The sequence below is a fragment of the Oryx dammah genome, unplaced genomic scaffold (assembly GCF_014754425.2).
Source record: "Oryx dammah isolate SB20612 unplaced genomic scaffold, SCBI_Odam_1.1 HiC_scaffold_26, whole genome shotgun sequence".
NCBI lineage: Eukaryota > Metazoa > Chordata > Mammalia > Artiodactyla > Bovidae > Oryx > Oryx dammah.
Genome location: NW_024070210.1, coordinates 93,920,561 through 93,939,486, shown reverse-complemented (window position 1 = coordinate 93,939,486; position 18,926 = coordinate 93,920,561). Strand labels below are relative to the sequence as shown.

Below are 18,926 nucleotides of genomic sequence, written 5' to 3'. Positions count from 1 at the left end.
GAGATATTAGAAAGCTTGTTGTGTGTCAAGACTTCTCTACAAAAAGAAAATTTTTGTTATTATACTCAACTCCTCTTTTATCATGAATATAAGCCAGCTTAAAAAATAACCAACCTCTCCGTATATCTGATTTCATTTCATTATTCTACATTCTGTCTAAATTTCTAACTAAATTTCTTTTACTACATTTAAATTGCAACCTCTGCTTTTAACTATCAAATTATCCTGACACATCTTTTATAAATAGAGTCAAATAGTTCTTATTCCCAGAATCCTCAATCAGATTAATTGGTAAGATCTCATTTAAGTGTTCTCTGGAAAACTTTCTAATATGAAACATGTTTATAAACAGAAATGAAGTGATAAACAGATTGTCTCTGAAGGAACTGGCACCTTTTCCATCTACACAGACAGTTTCTAAGTCCTATTTTCTTAACTTTTACTCATAATTTTGTTTTATAGAATATTAAAAAAAGGCAGAAAAGAATTGAAAAATATGTATATTATGCTTCAATTTTAAGATTTATTCCTAAGTTTAACAACTTGTTTTACATAAAGTCTATTACATTCATTAGGGAAACATAAGAACTAGCTTTACATGTATTTTGAATTAAATACATTAATGATTTGGAGGCAGAGCTCTTAAAATTAGTCACTTTGAAGATATCATTTTTCTGCATATAAGGATGTTATCACTATGTTATTGTGATGTGTACACCAAGTTTCCTGGATTTCGGAAGGCATTTTTGGCTTCATAATTACTGAAAGTAGTTATGACTAAAAATGTCTCTTTAATTGGCAATGATCATCAGAAAAGTTTTTGGTAACAGTGTGTAGGCTGAAATTCTACAATCTACATTTGTACTAAATAAATGTTACATAGTAACTTATTTCTTTATCCATAATCTTTGGTGTGAAGGGTGTTGAGTTAGAGAACTGGAAGAAACTTTAAAACATGACTACTAGTCCATCTATAATTTTATAAAGCCTTAATTAGAAAACATAACTTCAAAGACTGACTGGGAATAAAATCTTTGTGTCTCTAAAATTCTGAAATCTGCTTTGAGAGGTTCAGGATGACTAATGTAGAATTCCAAGTTACAGATACTATATGCCAAAGGTATCTGATTAGGAAGAGCAAAGCAAATCCCAGGTCCCAGTTAGCGTGCACAAATAGAGCCTCCACAGCAGCCTGGCCTAAGGCACTAGTCCTCGGCCACACCACAACTGGGAGATTATTTTTAATCACTTCTAGATATCTTAGAAATCTTTATATCTGGGTATGTACATACTTTTTCTGTAGGCTACTAGGAGTTAAGAACACCTATATTTATCATGAGATCAGAGGTAGAAAGAATTATTTCTCCCAAAGAGGCCCTACTTTAAATGGATTATTTGTGAAAGAAGAATGTTAAGGATTTTATTCTGCTAAAAAAAACAAAGAGAGTTCTGTTCAAAAGAACTTTAGTGCCATTTAGCTCTTTTGTTGAAAAAATATGCAGGTAATTGTGTTTCTATTTGGGAGAGTATTCCTAAATTAGTTATTTCAAATGTCTGAAAAATGATAAGCTGTTTTTGATTTGTGTTTTGATGCAAAAGAAACCAGATTACCAGATTCCACAAATATAAACTGATAGGAGGTAACTTAAGTTTGAAACAGTGTACAGTAAATGTTTTTAATATTGTCTTGCTAGATAGATGAAGCAACAGAATTCCTATTATAGCTACCATTGCATCTATGGAAAAGTTTTAAGTCTTAAGAGGGCTTGAAAACATCCAACAGAGAAACAAACAAGATGTATTCACTACTGTGCTCCTAGGAAATTAACAAAACTAATGAAGTACCGAATTACTATATTAGCCATGTCTTCAAAGCCTTCACCAAGGAATCTTTATCCATTATGGTATATTCCTTGAAGTAAAAATATTAAGGTTACAAAGAAAGATGATACCAGTAAAATCTCACTGTAATGAATTTTATCTTAAAATATGCAGTAGCAATGTTACTACAGGGACAATGGCTTGGGTCTTTGTGACCACACTCATATTTCAGATATAAAGATGCTCCATTTACTGTTTCCAGTTATGACTCTATATTAAAAATAAGTGTCTAACGCTAGGGACCATTTAATTGGATGACATGAATAAACATTGGCCCAAATTTCTACCTTATCACGTTCAAAGTCTGACATACTAGAAAATAATGTTACTAGAAGTATCTATCACTTAAAAACAAGAAGGGTGAATTTTAGCCTAAGTGTAATTTCAGGAATCGTGTCCCTGGTTTTTTGCACCTTGAGTTGAAAATGGTAAACTGACATAAACAGCATCTTCATAGCAAATAAACTATGAAAAGACTGGTGATAAAACACATTTGGAGGTGATGGCACTCCAATTCTTACCTTTTCTTTCACTTCACATTTCAATCACTCAGTATGCCATTTTAGAAGGCTAGCTCTAAACAAAATTGTCCTTTAATGGCACAACAAAAGTGTAATCAACAAAAGTCTCAGAAGGGCTCAGAGTTTAAGCCTCTTTTTCTTCTCCATGTGAAAGGAATACAACTACGCTTACTGTTACAGGGTCATAAAGGAATCTGCTGGACACAATGATTTATTAATAACAAATTAACAGTATACTGTTAATCTAAAAGCAAAATGGCCAATGATATGAACAATCAATTCACTGAAGAGCGCAAACAGTCAAGGAGCAAAAATAACACTTCTAGTCTATCACACTGGCAAATGTTAACTAAATTATAATATTCAGTGTCAGGATAGCAAAAGAAAACTGACCCAGGAGTGTAGCTGGTTCAACTTCTCTAATGGACAATCTCGCAATAAGAATAAAAAAGCTGAGGTGTGTGCACGGCCTCTGTCCTAAAACTTCTAGAAATATATTCTAGGAAAACAACTGGATAAATGTACCATGATGTATAGACAGAGAAGGTGTATATACAGGGAGGCCTAGGCAGCACTATTTATTAAATAATAGAGACTAACTGAAAATAAATGTCCAATACTAGGTGGTAAATCTAACATGCATATTCATACAACAGACAAGGAGATCTAGACCTATATTTACTGAACAAAACAAAAAAATGCTAGTTTTTATACAAAACAGTATATATAGAATTATCTACATTGGTAGGAAAAAACTATTACTGAGGTATGTAATTTTACTTAATATACATATATATGAAAAAAGAATATGTATATTAATAGTGATCTATTATTTTAGACCACATTCTAGTTCAGCTAAATTAGCATTTATCAGCATAAAAGTAATTAGCAATTTTATTTTATATAATAAAAAAAGGAGGGGTGAAATAGACAATTACCACAACAGTAAAGTTATTAAGGACAAAAGTGGGCAAAAGCTTTACTCAGACTTTTTTTTGCAATGGTGATTCTCATCATACATTAACCTGTAGATGTACTACCCACCCTTTGATTTTCTCTCTTTTTTTTCCAACTAAGGATGCTTTTTATTTTCCTTTGGTCTGTGAGTTGACACCTTTACATGGTAACTGTGGTATGGAAATAAATGTGGCCAAAAAGATCCATTTAGGAATCTAATTCTTTCCTACTTTCTATACCCTTTCATTTAGGGCTACTTCATTTCCAACACCTGCCAAAAGATTCATGTGTTACTACTAATTTCCTAGTGCTGTGCTTAGTCACTCAGTCGTGTCCAACTTTTTGTGACCCTATGGACTGTAGCCTGCCAGGCTCCCCTGTCCATGGGGATTCTCCAGGCAAGAGTACTGGAGTGGGTTGCCATGCACTCCTTCAGGCAGGCAGATTCTTTACCAGCTGAGCTACCAGGGAAGCCCAATTTCCTAAGAGAGTCATAGATTTTATTTGAAGTTATTTTCAGGGGCAATCTCAGTTTTACCTTTAATTATCCTCTTTAAGCAGGACTATGACCATTATATGTCAACAAGAGCAAAGTGATCATGAGCCAGTATTTGTATGTAGATGGCATAGCCAAATTAATCAATAGTTAACTGCCAGAGCCCAAGTCTGCTAATGACAACAAATACTTTAGCAAGACAGTAAATACTTAAAGAGACCTCAGTGCTATTGCTCTTAATTTCCCCTTCGGGCATATAAAAGAACAGAATAATCAAAAGCTTTTAAAAACAGAACCAGATCAATCTTGAGCATTGTACATTAGGAAAAAAAATACTAGAAAGATTTTTCTCAACTGAGTTACACAAGAAATTAGGTGAAGAAGTAAGCTGCATTTGGAAGTTTTGTGAAAATCTGGGCACCTGCTCCTCGACATTTCACTTGTATCTGAAGGCTTTCAGCTGTTTTATATACTCTATAACTAAGGTCCAGGTCTGGGTTCTGAAGCCCTAATCCTTAGGCACCTATAAACAGTTCAAATTCTTTTCTTGCTCTTATTACATTTTCTTTAATTTATAGCCTGTATATTTCTATATTTTAAGAGAAAATAGTGACCAGTAATGATATCTTTTAAAGACTCTGTTATTTTATTATTTCAATGCAAGGTGGAGCTTAGCAAATAAACCAGTCTCCCAATATTATCCAGTTTGGTCACTGATTTACTGTAAAATAAAAGTCACTATTTTAAAAGCATGCATAAATGAATTAGCAGGAGGTGATAAATATTGTACTAAATCTGGCTAAGGGTAATTTCTGATGAGGAACTGATATATCTCTTTCCCAAAAATGTTCAAGGAGAAAAAAACTACAAAAGTCAGAAAAAAATCTGAGTCATAAACAATTTTCTTCTTTATTGCATAATTGAAAACTAATATAAATTTTATTCATACACCTGGTTTAAACTGATTTTTAAAAATCATTTACTGGAAAACTGAGGAAAAAATAACGCAGATAATTTTGATTAGCTCAAAGAAATAATATGGCAATGATAAAAGCTCATTAACTGAGCACTTCCTACATGCTAGGTTCCAGCTCTAACACAGTCCTAGCTAGATGACAGAAGCAAAGCACAGAGGAGTTAGAAAAGTTGTCAAATATGCAGGAAACCAGATTTAAACTTGGTCATTTTGACTAGAGTTCAGGTTCTTAACATATGATGACATATCACAAACGAAATGCAATCACCATAAAAATACAAGGTTGAAAGCCAAGTATGTGAAGATTAAAAAAAATTTTTTAACCTAATGCTGATGCAAAAATATCCTTCTGTTGGTACTTTTGATTTTATTATGAGGGCAGAGACTGCATGCATCCAAATCCCTATCCTAAATTCCTAAATGATGGTGATACTAAATAATTTAAAATCAATTTCCATAGATTTATCATATGGACAGGAATACTCATTTCCAAGGGTAATCTACCTAAGGAAAATACAACCAGTTCAACAAAACGTATAATGGTAATGAGACAAATTTTATTTTAAAAGTTATTTCCCTGTTGATTATGAGGTATTTTAAATTATATTGGAAGTGAGACTTGAAACCCACTTTGATGCTATAATATATTCTATAGACCATGTCCACAAAAGTTGCTGAATCCTGTCTGAAGAAACAGATATCACAGGATAGTTAAAAACCAGATACCTTCTACTAGCTTCAGTTCAGTTTGAAATCTTTCAGGAGTACCTCCTACGTGGTGAAATTCCAAGCTATTCACAACAGAGGATACAAAGGGCACATGCATGCCTAAATAGTTTAGCAGATAAGGAAGGCTTGTTTAATGCTTGATGTTACTATTTAAAATTCAAACCAAAACAAGTGGCCTAATCAAAAGACTTCTAGGAACTGGGAAAGCAGGCTGAAATATAGCACAGAAAGACTCAAGTCCACGCTATACATTCATACAGTACCTGGGAGCTGAATCTGTGAACATCGTCAGAGGCACTGACTAGATCAATGGAAGACATGGAGGAAGAGCGACTATAGGGCTACCAGAGACAGACAAAGAAAAAACCAAGTAATCAGAACAAAGGCACAACAGAGCATTCAGTACCAACTTCCAAACACAAGATAAAGAGAGAGAACAAAGCACTATATGAAACGGGCTCAGCAGCGAGTGCTGACTTCAGGCACCTATTATGTGTAACGCTCCAAAGTCTTTCTATGAAGAATGCAGGCTGCCAGTAATACAATATGGACCAATTAACCCCAGAGAAGAAAGATTTAATATCGCTGGCCACATTTCTGGTTAACTGTTTTGGACAAGCCATTCCCTATCCCCCACCCTTCTTTTCCCTTAAATAAAAATGGAAGAACATTATATTCAGAAGAAGATTTCTAACAGTTTTTGGAGGATGTCTATGGAAGAAAACATGTAATACCAAACAAAAAAAATCTCATTACTTAAATTCAGGAAAATGAAGAAAACTTATGTAACAGGGTAGTTTCATCAACAGTGAAGAATATAGCATATACTTTCAGTAAACTCTGGCATTAGCTTACCTTTTGGACAAATCTATGAGTCCCCACAGAAGAAAAGGCATCTCCAGATGTCATTGAAGTAGACCAATGTAACCTGACCTTTTCACTCTGCGACTAAGAAAGCATATAATTTTAAATAGGAAGGTTACAAAGTGTATTTTGCAACTTAAGAGTGGATAATGTAACATTTAATTACTTAACAGTTTAGTATTCATAAATATTTGAATTATGAAGCTATTCTAAAGACACAAGTCTTGCCAAATCTTGACACTTGATGTATCCTGACTTTCTTCTTTCAGATTCCAAAGACACTAACCTTAGACCAAGGATATTGATAGCCCCTTGAATATTTCTTTTTTCCAAAGTCTAAAGAAGTTTTCATTGATTCAATTCCAACTCAGCCACCATACTGATATCCAGTAGAGGAGCATTTTTAAGCCAGAAGGGAGGGTCTGAATCATCCTGTCCTAGCACTTGTTTCAAAGATTAGAAAACCAAGGCCCAGAGGATTTAAGCAATAAGTGTTGAGCTACATGGTTAGTGGCAAAACTCAAGACTAACTTGTCTTCATCTCACAGTTCAAAACTCTTCCCCAAATAACCCAGATTAAAACAAAAGGAAAAACACAGTGAAGGGGAAAAAACTAACCAAAAAAAATGTAAACACCAAAAAAACTAAATACAAGGATAGGTTTTCAGATGCTACATTTTTGGCACCCAAAATGAGAACTCACTTAGGAACTGAAACTTCTAGAGTTCTGCATGTTAAAAAACGGGAAATAGAGATCTATAAAATGAACATGAAAAGCAAACAGCCGCTGTTGCAGACAACTTACCTTGGGTAGACAGACCACTAAATGGGCACTATCAACTTAAAAACAATGCACAATGTGAGAGCTGTGAGCTAAGTTTCACTTGGGGCAAAATGAGGACCACAGCCTAGGAGGCAGCATGTCAGATAGCTCAGGGACACTGCTCCAAAGAGGTAGTGAGGGAAGGTCAGCATATTTGTGATTTTGGTGAAGGGGAAGTATATGTAATCAATGCATTTTTGCATATTTCAGCTAGTCATCAGTAGCAGATATCACCATGAAGGAATTCCATGAACTGGACTCATAAAATCATGTCCTAAAGATATCTATTTGAGGGCCTATTCTGCCAATTTTCCCAGAGCATGGAGTGCCTCATTCCTCCTCTCCAACCTGTGCTCTGTTAAGGGAGTGCTGAAGGACAGCAGTTGGAGCAACACTTGTGATTTAATCGGTGTAGAGGCAGGTGGCAAGTGCCCACCTTAGTTGACAGCATAATAGCCTTCACTGCCTTTAAAATTAAAAGGAATAAACAAGCCAATTCTTCTATGCAAGTTAATTTAGGGCATACAACTGACACACATTACATTTATAAGACGCTTACAGTCTTGAGAAGAATAACTAAAGTTCAAGGGTAAGTACCATCTAGTGGTTCAGTTCAGTTCAGTTCAGTCACTCGGTCATATCTGACTCTTTGCAACCCCGTGGACTGCAGCACACCAGGCCACACCAGGCCTCCCAGTCCATCACCAACTGCCAGAGCTGGCTCAAATTCATGTCCATTGAGTCAGTGATGCCATCCAACCATCCCATCCTCTGTCATCCCCTTCTCTTCCCGCCTTCAGGTGGCCAAAGTACTGGAGTTTCAGCTTCAGCAGCAGTTCTTCCAAAGAACATTCAGGACTGATTTTCTTTAGGATGGACTGGTTGGATCTCCTTGCAGTCCAAGGGACTCTCCAGAGTCTTCTCCAACACCACAGCTCAAAAGCATCAGTTCTTCAGCACTCAGCTTTCTTTATGGTTCAACTCTCACATCCATACATGACTTCTGGATAAACTATAGCTTTGATTAGACGGACCTTTGCTGGCAAAGCAATGTCTCTGCTTTTTAATATGCTGTCCAGGTTGGTCATAACTTTTCTTCCAAGGAGTAAGCATCTTTAATTTCATGGCTGCAGTCACCATCTGCAGTGATTTTGGAGTCCAAGAAAAGAAAGTCTGTCACTGTTTCCATGGTTCCCCATCTATTTCCCATGAAATGATGTGACCGGATATCATGATCTTAGTTTTCTGAATGTTCAGTTTTAAGCCAACTTTTTCACTCTCCTCTTTCACTTTCATCAAGAGGCTCTTTAGTTCCTCTTCACTTTCTGTCACAAGGGTGGTGTCATGTGCGTATCTGAGGTTATTGATGTTTCTCCCAGCAATCTTGATTCCAGCTTGTGCCTCTTCCAGCCCAGCGTTTCTCATGATGTACTCTGCATATAAGTTAAATAAGCAGGTGACAATATACAGCCTTGCCGTACTCCTTTCCTGATTTGGATTCAGTCCATTGTTCCATGTCTAGTCTGAAGTGTTGCTTCTTGACCTGCATACAGATTTTTTAGGAGGCAGGTAAGGTGGTCTGGTAAACCCATCTCTTGAAGAATTTTCCAGTTTGTTGTGATCCACACAAAGGTTTTAGCATAGTCAATGAAGCAGATGTTTTTCTGGAACTCTCTTGCTTTTTCTATCATCAAACAGATGTTGGCAATTTGATCTCCTGTTCTTCTGCCTTTTCTAAATCCAGCTTGAACATCTGGGAGTTCTCAGTCACATACTCTTGAAGCCTGGCTTGGAGAATTTTGAGCATTACTTTGCTAGCGTGTGAGATGAGTGCAATCGTGCGGTAGTTTGAGCATTCTTTGGCATTGCCTTTCTTTGGGACTGGAATGAAAACTGACTTTTTCCAGTCCTGTGGCCACTGCTGAGTTTTCCAAATTTGCTGGCACATTGAGTGCACCACTTTCACAGCATCATCTTTTAAGATTTGAAACAGCTCAACTGGAATTCCATCACTTCCACTAGCTTTGTTTGTAGTGATGCTTCCTAAGACCCACTTGACTTAGCATTCCAGGATGTCTGGTTCTAGGTGAGTGATCACACCATCATGGTTATCTGGGTCATAGAGATCTTTTTTTGTATAGTTCTGTGTATTTTTGCCACCTCTTAATACCTTCTGCTTCTGTTAGGTCCATACCATTTCTTGTCCTTTATTGTGCCTATCCTTGCATGAAATGTTCCCTTGGTTATCTCTAACTTTCTTGAAGAGATCTCTAGTTGTTCCCATTCTATTGTTTTCCTCTATTTCTTTGCACTGGTCACTTAGGAAGGCTTTCTTATCGCTCCTTGCTATTCTTTGGAACTCTGCATTCAGATGGATATATCTTTCCTTTTCTCCTTTGCCTTTTGTGTCTCTTCTTTTCTCAGCCATTTGTAAGGCCTCCTCAGACAACCATTTTTCCTTTTTGCATTTCTTTTTCTTGGGGATGGTTTTCATCACAGCCTCCTGTACAATGTTAGGAACCTAGTGGTAATATATGGTACCATCTAGCGGTAATACATGGTAATTGCACTGTTGCAGAATTAAGGTAAAGTGAAAAAGTGAAAAAGTGAAAGTGCTAGTTGCTCAATCGTGTCTGACTCTTAGGGACCCCATGTACTGTAGCTCACCAGGCTTCTCCATCCATGGGATTCTCCAGACAAGAATACTGGAATGAGTAGCCATTCCCTTCTCCAGGGGATCTTCCCAACCCAAGGATTGAACCTGAGTCTCCTGCACTGCAGGCAGATTCTTTACCATCTGACTCACAGGGAAGCCTCTAAAGGTGAAGACCCAAATTAATCTTGAAACTGAGTTGAAGGATTTAAGAAATACTTCCCTTCAATTTCCCAGAAGGGGCTTGGTATAACTGCTGTGAATTTAATGATGATAAAACACTAAACAAAGTTAAAAGTGAGGAAGTAATTATGGTGAAAGTAGTGAAAGCAATAAATGAGTTAATAATAAAAACTAAATGGTACTAACGTAGAAGAAAAATAAATTCTTGGTCATCTTCCTTTCGAATTCATATAGTATTTGGTGATGAAGAGAAATTCAAAGAGACTGTTTTACTCAGAGCAAATATATGCTTTGTATTAACAGAATGATAATAAAATTGGATAATGATAATTATAATAAAATTGCTGAGAGAAATATCAATAATCTCACATATGCAGATGACACCACCCTTATGGCAGAAAGTGAAGAAGAATTAAAGAGCCTCTTGATGAAAGTGAAAGAGGAGAGTGAAATAGCTGGCTTAAAATTCAACATTCAGAAAACTAAGATCATGGCATCCAGTACCATCACTTCATGGCAAATAGATGGGAAAACAACGAAAGAGCAATAGACTTTATTTTTGGGGGGGAGGCTCCAAAATCACTGCAGATGGTGACTGCAGCCATGAAATTTAAAGAAGCTTGCTCCTTGGAAGAAAAGCTATGACCAACCTAGACAGGATATTAAAAAGCAGAGATATTACTTTGCCAACAAAGGTCCATCTAGTTAAAGTTATGGTTTTTCCAGTAGTCACGTACGGATGTGAGAGTTGGACTATAAAGAATGCTGAGTGCCAAAGAATTGATGCTTTAGAACTGTGGTCCTGGAGAAGACTCTTGGGAGTCCCTTGGACTGCAAGGAGACCCAACCAGTCCATCCTAAAGAAAATCAGTCCTGAATATTTATTCATTGGAAGGACTGCTGCTGAAACTGAAACTCCAATACTTTGGCCACCTGATGTGAAGAACTGACTCATTGTAAAAGACCCTGATGCTGGGAAAGACTGAAGGTGGAGGAGAAGGGGATGACAGAGGATGAGACTGTTGGATGGCATCACTGACTCGATGGACATGAGTTTGAATAAGCTTCGGGAGATGGTGATGGACAGGGAAGCCTGGTGTGCTGCAGTCCATGGGGTCGCAAAGAGTCTGACACAACTAAATGGCTGGACTGAACTGAAAATTGAATACTTCAAAGAAAACAGGCAGAATATCTCCATTCAATTTCATGTTATTTATGCATGTTTCATTAACAATTATTAGTCTTCTTTCTATTGCTTGAAAATTGATCAATAAAGAAAGTGACTTATGAAGGTTCTTCTATATTTGTGACTCAATGTAGACACAGTTCATTTCTTAGGTTATTAGGATCATGATTTCAAATCCTATTTATATGAAATATACACCAAGGATTTTTAAAACTTTTTAAAATTTACATACCTGTTCTTCTATTTTATCTTGTCTGTCAAGAGCAGCTTCAACAGCATCAAAGAACTCCTCTTCATTAATCAAACTGTTTGGGCCTTCCTATTTAGACACACAGGGGGGAAAAAAAGCAGTTGATTCAAGAAATAGAAAACAGTGATAGTCGTGGCATTAACTCTCGGAGAAAATTTAAAAGTGAGCTGTTAAACATTTTGGAACCAGTTAGTACAGTAAGATAATACACAAAGATGAACAACATATGTTCTATCCAAAACCACTAGTGTTACAATTAATTCACTCACTTGGTACTTAATACTTACTATATATTCACCAACACTGTGTTAGGGCAAGTACAGTTAGCAGGGGGTAAATGAACTATGGCCAATATGCTCTATACAAAATCACTAGTGTTACAATTAATTCACTTTACTTGGTACTCTGTTGGGGGCCAGCTGAGGAACTCCGCCCATGGCAAAGGTCATGAGGAAGGGGGCTTGGCATACCCAAAGGCGTGATCAAGCCTCAGGAAACCCCCTGTTCCCGAGCATCTAACCCCAAAACCAGAGTCTGTTTTATGCTCTTGCCCACACCTCTGACCTTATGGGGGGCTCTCCCCCATAACCGTTTCTCTCGGAGAAGGAGTAAACGTGCAGCTCCAAGGCAATAAAAATTCCTGGGCGTGATAAGAGTGTTTTGGCTTACGAACTCCTCTGAAGGTTATCTAGCCCACCTGTATAGGTTTGTCTGGCCACACGTGATTGTTTATAGCCTCCCAATCTGAGAGGCAGGAGATGTTTTAGACTTACTAAAGGCAAATCCTTTTGGGGAGTTAGAAATTATCAGTATAATGGGTTGGTTAGGAATTATATTGGTGAAGAGTTTTTCATTTGTTGTGTCAATGATTGCTGCTAATTCCCTGCTTTGGGTGGGACAAGGATGTCTCAGGTCAAACCTTTCTGCTGCAACCATAAACAGCACAGAGAGTTTTGGAGTATTTTGAGAGTCTTAATTAGCATAGGGCTTTTCTCATTGCTGAGTCAATGATTGCTGCCAGGCCTCCACATCCTTAGGCATCTAGGAATATATTAATCAATGTATTTGGAATATAGAAAAGGAAATATAGTAGTTTTTGATGTTAGCAATACTAGACTTTTTGATTTAATGGATTTTCTCTTTTGTAATAGATCACTGTACTTTATTATAAATCCCTGTGTCCTTGCCATGTAAAAATGTAACCTTTATCATTATCTTAAGACTAGACAGATCTTAAGGGGAGCATTGGTAAAAGGATTTTCATTTGTTGGGCTGATGTTTGCTGCTAAATCTCCATATTCCCTGCCCTTATAATGAATATAACTAACATATAGGAGAAATAAGTATTAACCTTTAAGCATATAGGAGAGATAGGTATTAACCTTTAAGATTAATCCTGTTAACCTTGGGTTAAACAAATTCCTTTCTTGATTGGAACTCACTACACCCTCATCCTATAGGAATGCAGCTTTATCTGGAGGGTGGTGCCTGGTTTAAGAAAAAACCACCCTTAGAAGAAATAAGGTTTTTGGTTATCAGAAAGAAAGGATCATAGAATGTCAGCAGGTCTCACTCATGGCCAGAAGATGATGTAATATCCCTAAGACCCCCGCGTGACTCTGTATTCATCCCTATGTGTAACAAAAGGTATATAAGCAAACCCCAAAATAAAGAAATCGGATCAGTTTCCGGAAAGACTGATTCCACCACGTCGCTTCTTTCTTGCTCCCATTTCTCTGGCTGAAATTCAGCCTCTTTTCTCCACTAATTCTCCTACTACACTATCTGTTTCTAATCTCTCTCTGTATCTGTGATTAAATATGTATTTTTCCAAAGACGCCGACGCCGTCCCCACCTTCGAATTCCCTGGATCCACCGGGGCTGGACCCCGGCAGTACTCAAATACTTACTATATATTCACCAAGACTGTGTTAGGGCAGATACAGTTTAACAGGGGGCTGGTGAACTACATGGCCAATTCTAGTCCACTGTCTACTTTCAGAATGGCCTTTAAGGTCAGCATTTCATTTTTAAGTGGTTGAGAAACAAGAGAGTAACATTTCAAAGAATTCCCTGGTGGTCCAGTGGTTAGGACTCTGCACTGTGCCTGATGAGGGTCCAAGTTCTGGTCCAATCTCTGGTTGGGAAACTAAGACCCCACAAGTGGAGCGGTGTGCCCCCAAGCCCCAAATCATGGCATGGGAATTGTGTGGAATTAGAGCTTTAGCTCATTCACTTATGGACTGCCCATGTCTGCTACAGTGGCAGAGCTGAGCACCTGTGACTTGAGCTCTTGTCAGAAACCATATAAAATTGCAGGAAGGCTTTAAGGACAAAGTTGCAGAAGATCTATAGCCAATGAAAAGTACCAACAGGGTTTCTGACAGGGATCTTCATAAGCAAAGACAATTACATCATAAAGAAAGAAAAGTTGAACTGATGCTTGAAAGCCTGCTAAGAACGGTAGAGCAGTGGCTCTCAATCACGTGAGGAACTGCATGGGGAAGTTATTAAAATGAAAGGTCCCAGGCCCCGATTCACAGAAATTACTTTTTAGTAGGTCTTGGATAGAGCCAGGAATATGCATGTTAATAAGTCCTCCAAGTAGTTCTAATGCAAGTAGAACCTCAGTTGCATTGCAAGATAAAAATACAAAGAACGACAGCAAAATGGAAACAAGCAAGGTATGTACACTTCTTGTGGTGATAAAACACATTTAAGTGGACTATAAGCAGACTAACGGCACTACTGGGGTCCAGAGTAGGCTACCCCATGGTTCTTAATGGCATATTGAGTATTTTGAATTAAAGTTACATAAGAAACAGCCAATGCAAGAGGAACACTCTGACACTCCAGTCTCCCTGAAAACAGGAAACAAATCTCATGTGAAATGTGCATTCCCTGCATCCAGAGGTTGCTTTGTTGTTGCTGTTTAGCTGCTAAGTCATGTGACTTCCGATCCCATGGATTACAGCCCGCCAGGCTCCTCTGTCCATGGAATTTTCCAGGCAAGGATATTGGAGTGGGTTGCCATTTCCTCCTCCAGGGGACCTTTCTGACCCAGGGATCAAGCCCTGGTGGATTCTTTACTACTGAGCCACCGTCCGAGGCCCCATCATCCTATCACTTCCTCAAAAATTTATTGTTTCTTTGTTGAATGAGCATAAAAGCTGACTGCTTTGGCCTCTTTTTAGGTCCCATTTCTGTGAGACTCTGCCATGCAGATGAATTAAAATGTTTTTCTCTTGTTTATCTGTCTCATGTCAATTTTATTATTAGTCCAGCCACAAGGACTCAAGGATGGTAGAGGGGGGAACTATTCCTCTCCCCAGCAGCTTCATATTATGGTTAAACTGAAGGCTGAAAAGGCAGGCTTGGGTTTAAGTGTCCTAAATTTTTAAATATACAAAATAAGATGAACTATTGTGGGTCTGTCTGGAATCTTCCCAATTAAGACTGAAAATTCCAAGTCACCACAGCTCCATTAAAAAGTCTGTAGTAGCTCATCCCTACCCTGCCACAGCCTGGGGCCCCACAAGCAGGGTGGGAGGAACTGCGCTTTAGCGCTTCTGTTATCTGGCACAGGCATATCAGAAATCCCGATTCAGTGCAACACTCTAGAGGGTCCCGTGAAAGGCACTTCCAAAACCCCCTGAGCTTTTTAGTTTAACTGCAACACACAGAAAAGTGCACATCTCAATGAATTACCAAAATATCTGTTTGGCACGTGGATTGTTCTGAGCTAGCTAAAAACAAACAAAGGCCTGAAAGATTTAGGAAGAAACTTTGATTTTCCCCTCTCATGATCTAAAAAAGTTTTAGATAGAGTGTCTGTGCCGAGGACACAGCAATCACTAGAGGGATCTGCACGGAGCGTGGGCTAGATGTTACGAGGGAAACTCGGCAGGATCCACACTGCTTTACCAAACATCTCCTTTTCCATCTTCATGTGAATTACCTTACCCGTCTTTTAAGTTCCAAACCACTATGTCCCCATCTTTTGTCTTTAGCTGAAGATGGTATTTAAGGTGAGAGTTTCGGCCATTGTGGGGAGTTTCCCTGGATTTCTCCCACATAGACATATCATTAAACCTTGATTTTCTCCTGTTAATCTGTCCTGTGTCAATTTAATTTTTTAGATGAGCCAGAAAAAACAAAGACAGGTAGAGGAAGATTTATTCCTGCCTAACATAACCATCTAATGACCAGCTATATCATGAAAAAGAGTCCTGCAGGACTCCCTTTATAAAGCCAAAACATTTCAGACACTCAAATGTCAACAGAATCACTTTGGTCTCTGTTGATGTTACAAAACCACAAGATACCCAAAATCTATTCTGAACTCAAACGTTTTCTAATGATTTTTAAATTCTACTGATCATAACCATATCTATACTTTAAGAAGCTGTAATGCTCATTCAATCTATTCAAGAGTCAAGAGTCTCAGGAGTCTACCAATTGGGAACTACAGTGTTAAAATGAGAAAGAACTGGAATAAATTTTCCTTTATTAAAATACTTAAGTTCTCACTACAAAAAAAAAATTGTAAAAATGTAAGGTGATAGATGTTGTGATCATGTTGCAGCATCCATGTATAGTGAAAGTTGCTCAGTCATGTCCAACTCTCTGTGACCCCATGGACTGTATAGTCCACGGAATTCTCCAGGCCAGAATACTGGCGTAGGTAGCTTTTCCTTCTCCAGGGATCAAACCCAGGTCTCCCACACTGCAGGCAGATTCTTTACCAGCTGAGCCGCAAGGGAAGCTCACTGGAGTAGGTAGCCTATCCCTTCTCCAGTGGATCTTCCTGAGCCAGGAATTGAACCTGGGTCTCCTGCACTGCAGGTGAATTCTTTACCAACTGAGCTATCAGTTCAGTTCAGTTTACTTGCTCAGTCATGTCCGACTCTTTGCGACCCCAGAAATCGCAGCACACCAGGCCTCCCGGTCCATCACCAACTCTCGGAGTTTACCCAAACTCATGTCCATCGAGTCGGTGATGCCATCCAGCCATCTCATCCTCTGTCGTCCCCTTCTCCTCCTGCCTCCAGTCCCTCCCAGCATCAGGGTCTTTTCCAATGAGTCCACTTTTTGCATGAGGTGGCCAAATTATTGGAGTTTCAGCTTCAGCATCAGTCCTTCCAAAGAAACCCCAGGGCTGATCTCCTTCAAAATGGACTGGTTGGATCTCCTTGCAGTCTAAGGGACTCCCAAGAGTCTTCTCCAACACCACAGTTCAAAACCATCAACTCTTCGGCACTCAGCTTTCTTCACAGTCCAACTCTCACATCCATACATGACCACTGGAAAAACCATAGCCTTGACCAGATGGACCTTTGTTGGCAAAGTAATGTCTCTGCTTTTGAATATGCTATCTAGGTTAGTCATATCTTTCCTTCCAAGGAGTAAGCGTCTTTTAATTTCATGGCTGCAATCACCATCTGCAGTGATTTTGGAGCCCCCCAAAATAAAGTCTGACACTGTTTCTACTGTTTCCCCATCTATTTCCCATGAAGTAATGGGACCAGATGCCATGATCTTCGTTTTCTGAATGTTGAGCTTTAAGCCAACTTTTTCACTCTCCTCTTTCACTTTCATCAAGAGGCTTTATAGTTCCTCTTCACTTTCTGCCATAAGGGTGCTGTCATCTGCATATCTGAGGTTATTGATATTTCTCCCGGCAATCTTGATTCCAGCTTGTGTTTCTTCCAATCTAGTGATTCTCATGATGTACTCTGCATAGACGTTAAATAAGCAGGGTGACAATATACAGCCTTGACTAATCCTTCTCCTATTTGGAACCAGTCTGTTCCATGTCCACTTCTAACTGTTGCTTCCTGACTTGCATACAGATTTCTCAAGAGGCAGGTCAGGTGGTCCGGTATGCCCATCTCTTTCAGAATTTTCCACAGTTTATTGTGATCCACACAGTCAAAGGCTTTGGCATAGTCAATAAAGCAGAAATAGATGTTTTCCTGGAACTCTCTTGCTTTTTCCATGATCCAGCAGATGTTGGCAATTTGATCTCTGGTTCCTCTGCCTTTTTGAAAACCAGCTTGAACAGCAGGAAGTTCATGGTTCATGTATTGCTGAAGCCTGGCTTGGAGAATTTTGAGCATTACTTTACTAGCATGTGAGATGAGTGCAACTGTGCAGTAGTTTGAGCATTCTTTGGCATTGCCTTTCTTTGGGATTGGAATGAAAACTGACCTTTTCCAGTCCTGTGGCCACTGCTGAGTTTTCCAAATGTGCTGGGATATTGAGTGCAGCACTTTCACAGCATCATCTTTCAGGATTTGAAACAGTGCAACTGGAATTCCATCACCTCCACTAGCTTTGTTCATAGTGATGCTTTCTAAGGCCCACTTGACTTCACATTCCAGGATGTCTGGCTCTAGATTAGTGATCACACCATAGTGATTATCTGGGTTGTGAAGATCTTTTTTGTACAGTTCTTCTGTGTATTCTTGCCACCTCTTCTTAATATCTTCTGCTTCTGTTAGGTCCATAGCAATTAAGAGTTGTGCTTAATTAACATAAATAATGGGAATCCACTGAATACCCAAGTTGTTTCCAAGTAAGACATTGGGACATTATTTACAGAACACAGGTTTCCTTTTGCAGAGAAACTCCTAAAAGGTACTTAGAGGATTATTAATATGATGCCACATCAACACATTTTCTTTAAGAAAGTGAATGTTTTCTAGGAACAAATAGTATTTATAAACTTGCCAATCTAAAGAATAATGTAAAACACAGTTTATAAGTGCTTACTTTTTACTAGAAACTGGGTTTTAAGGTTAAGAATTATAATATGTATAACTAAAGCTACTAAAATAGTAAGGGAAACATTTTAGTATGCAAGGAAGATGGGAAGCATGTTTTCACTAAAAGACTATGAGAGGGACTTTGCGGGTGGTTCAGTGCCTAAGAATCCACACTCCCAATGCAGGGGACCCAGGTGCGGTCCCTGGCCAGGGAACTGGATCCCAGATGCTGCAACTAAGAATTCACATGCCACAACTAAAGATTACGTGTGCCGCAACTAAGACCTGGTGCAGCCAAGTAAATACATAAATTAAAAAATTTAAATACATGAGTAAAACGTATGAGGACAGTTTTGTCTTAGAGCTGGCTGGTTGTTTCTGAATGGAAATAACAGAAAAAATAATATGGATACACAAAGTTGTTAAAGGGTTGAGGAAAAGGAACACTGAGAAAAGAGTTTTGTATATGGTTGGGAATGGCTACGGTAAGACTGAACTAAGAAAATGATTTTTAAAGGTAAAGTATACGAAACTTGAATTTAGTTTTCTCTCTCTTTTAATTTAGTTTCCTTAAAATACTGAGCTGCTTTTAGTAAGAGATAGTGTGAATTTCTTTGCCTTTTGGTGACTTACGATAACC

At 38.3% G+C, this 18,926-nt stretch overlaps 1 protein-coding gene across 2 annotated transcripts in view; it reads right to left on the bottom strand.

Annotated features, from left to right (window-relative positions):
* The window catches only part of LOC120852610 (ceramide transfer protein), a 122,554-nt gene that overhangs the window by 14,590 nt on the left and 89,038 nt on the right, over positions 1-18,926 (bottom strand). The window contains exons 10-12 of one of the 2 annotated variants that reach the window (XM_040225944.1): positions 11,502-11,588; positions 6,416-6,508; positions 5,824-5,901 (exon numbers count right to left, since the gene is read on the bottom strand). In XM_040225944.1, the coding sequence (XP_040081878.1) occupies positions 5,824-5,901; positions 6,416-6,508; positions 11,502-11,588 (258 nt within the window). The remainder of the gene's footprint in view (positions 1-5,823; positions 5,902-6,415; positions 6,509-11,501; positions 11,589-18,926) is intronic. The other variant, XM_040225943.1, reaches the window with a different exon arrangement.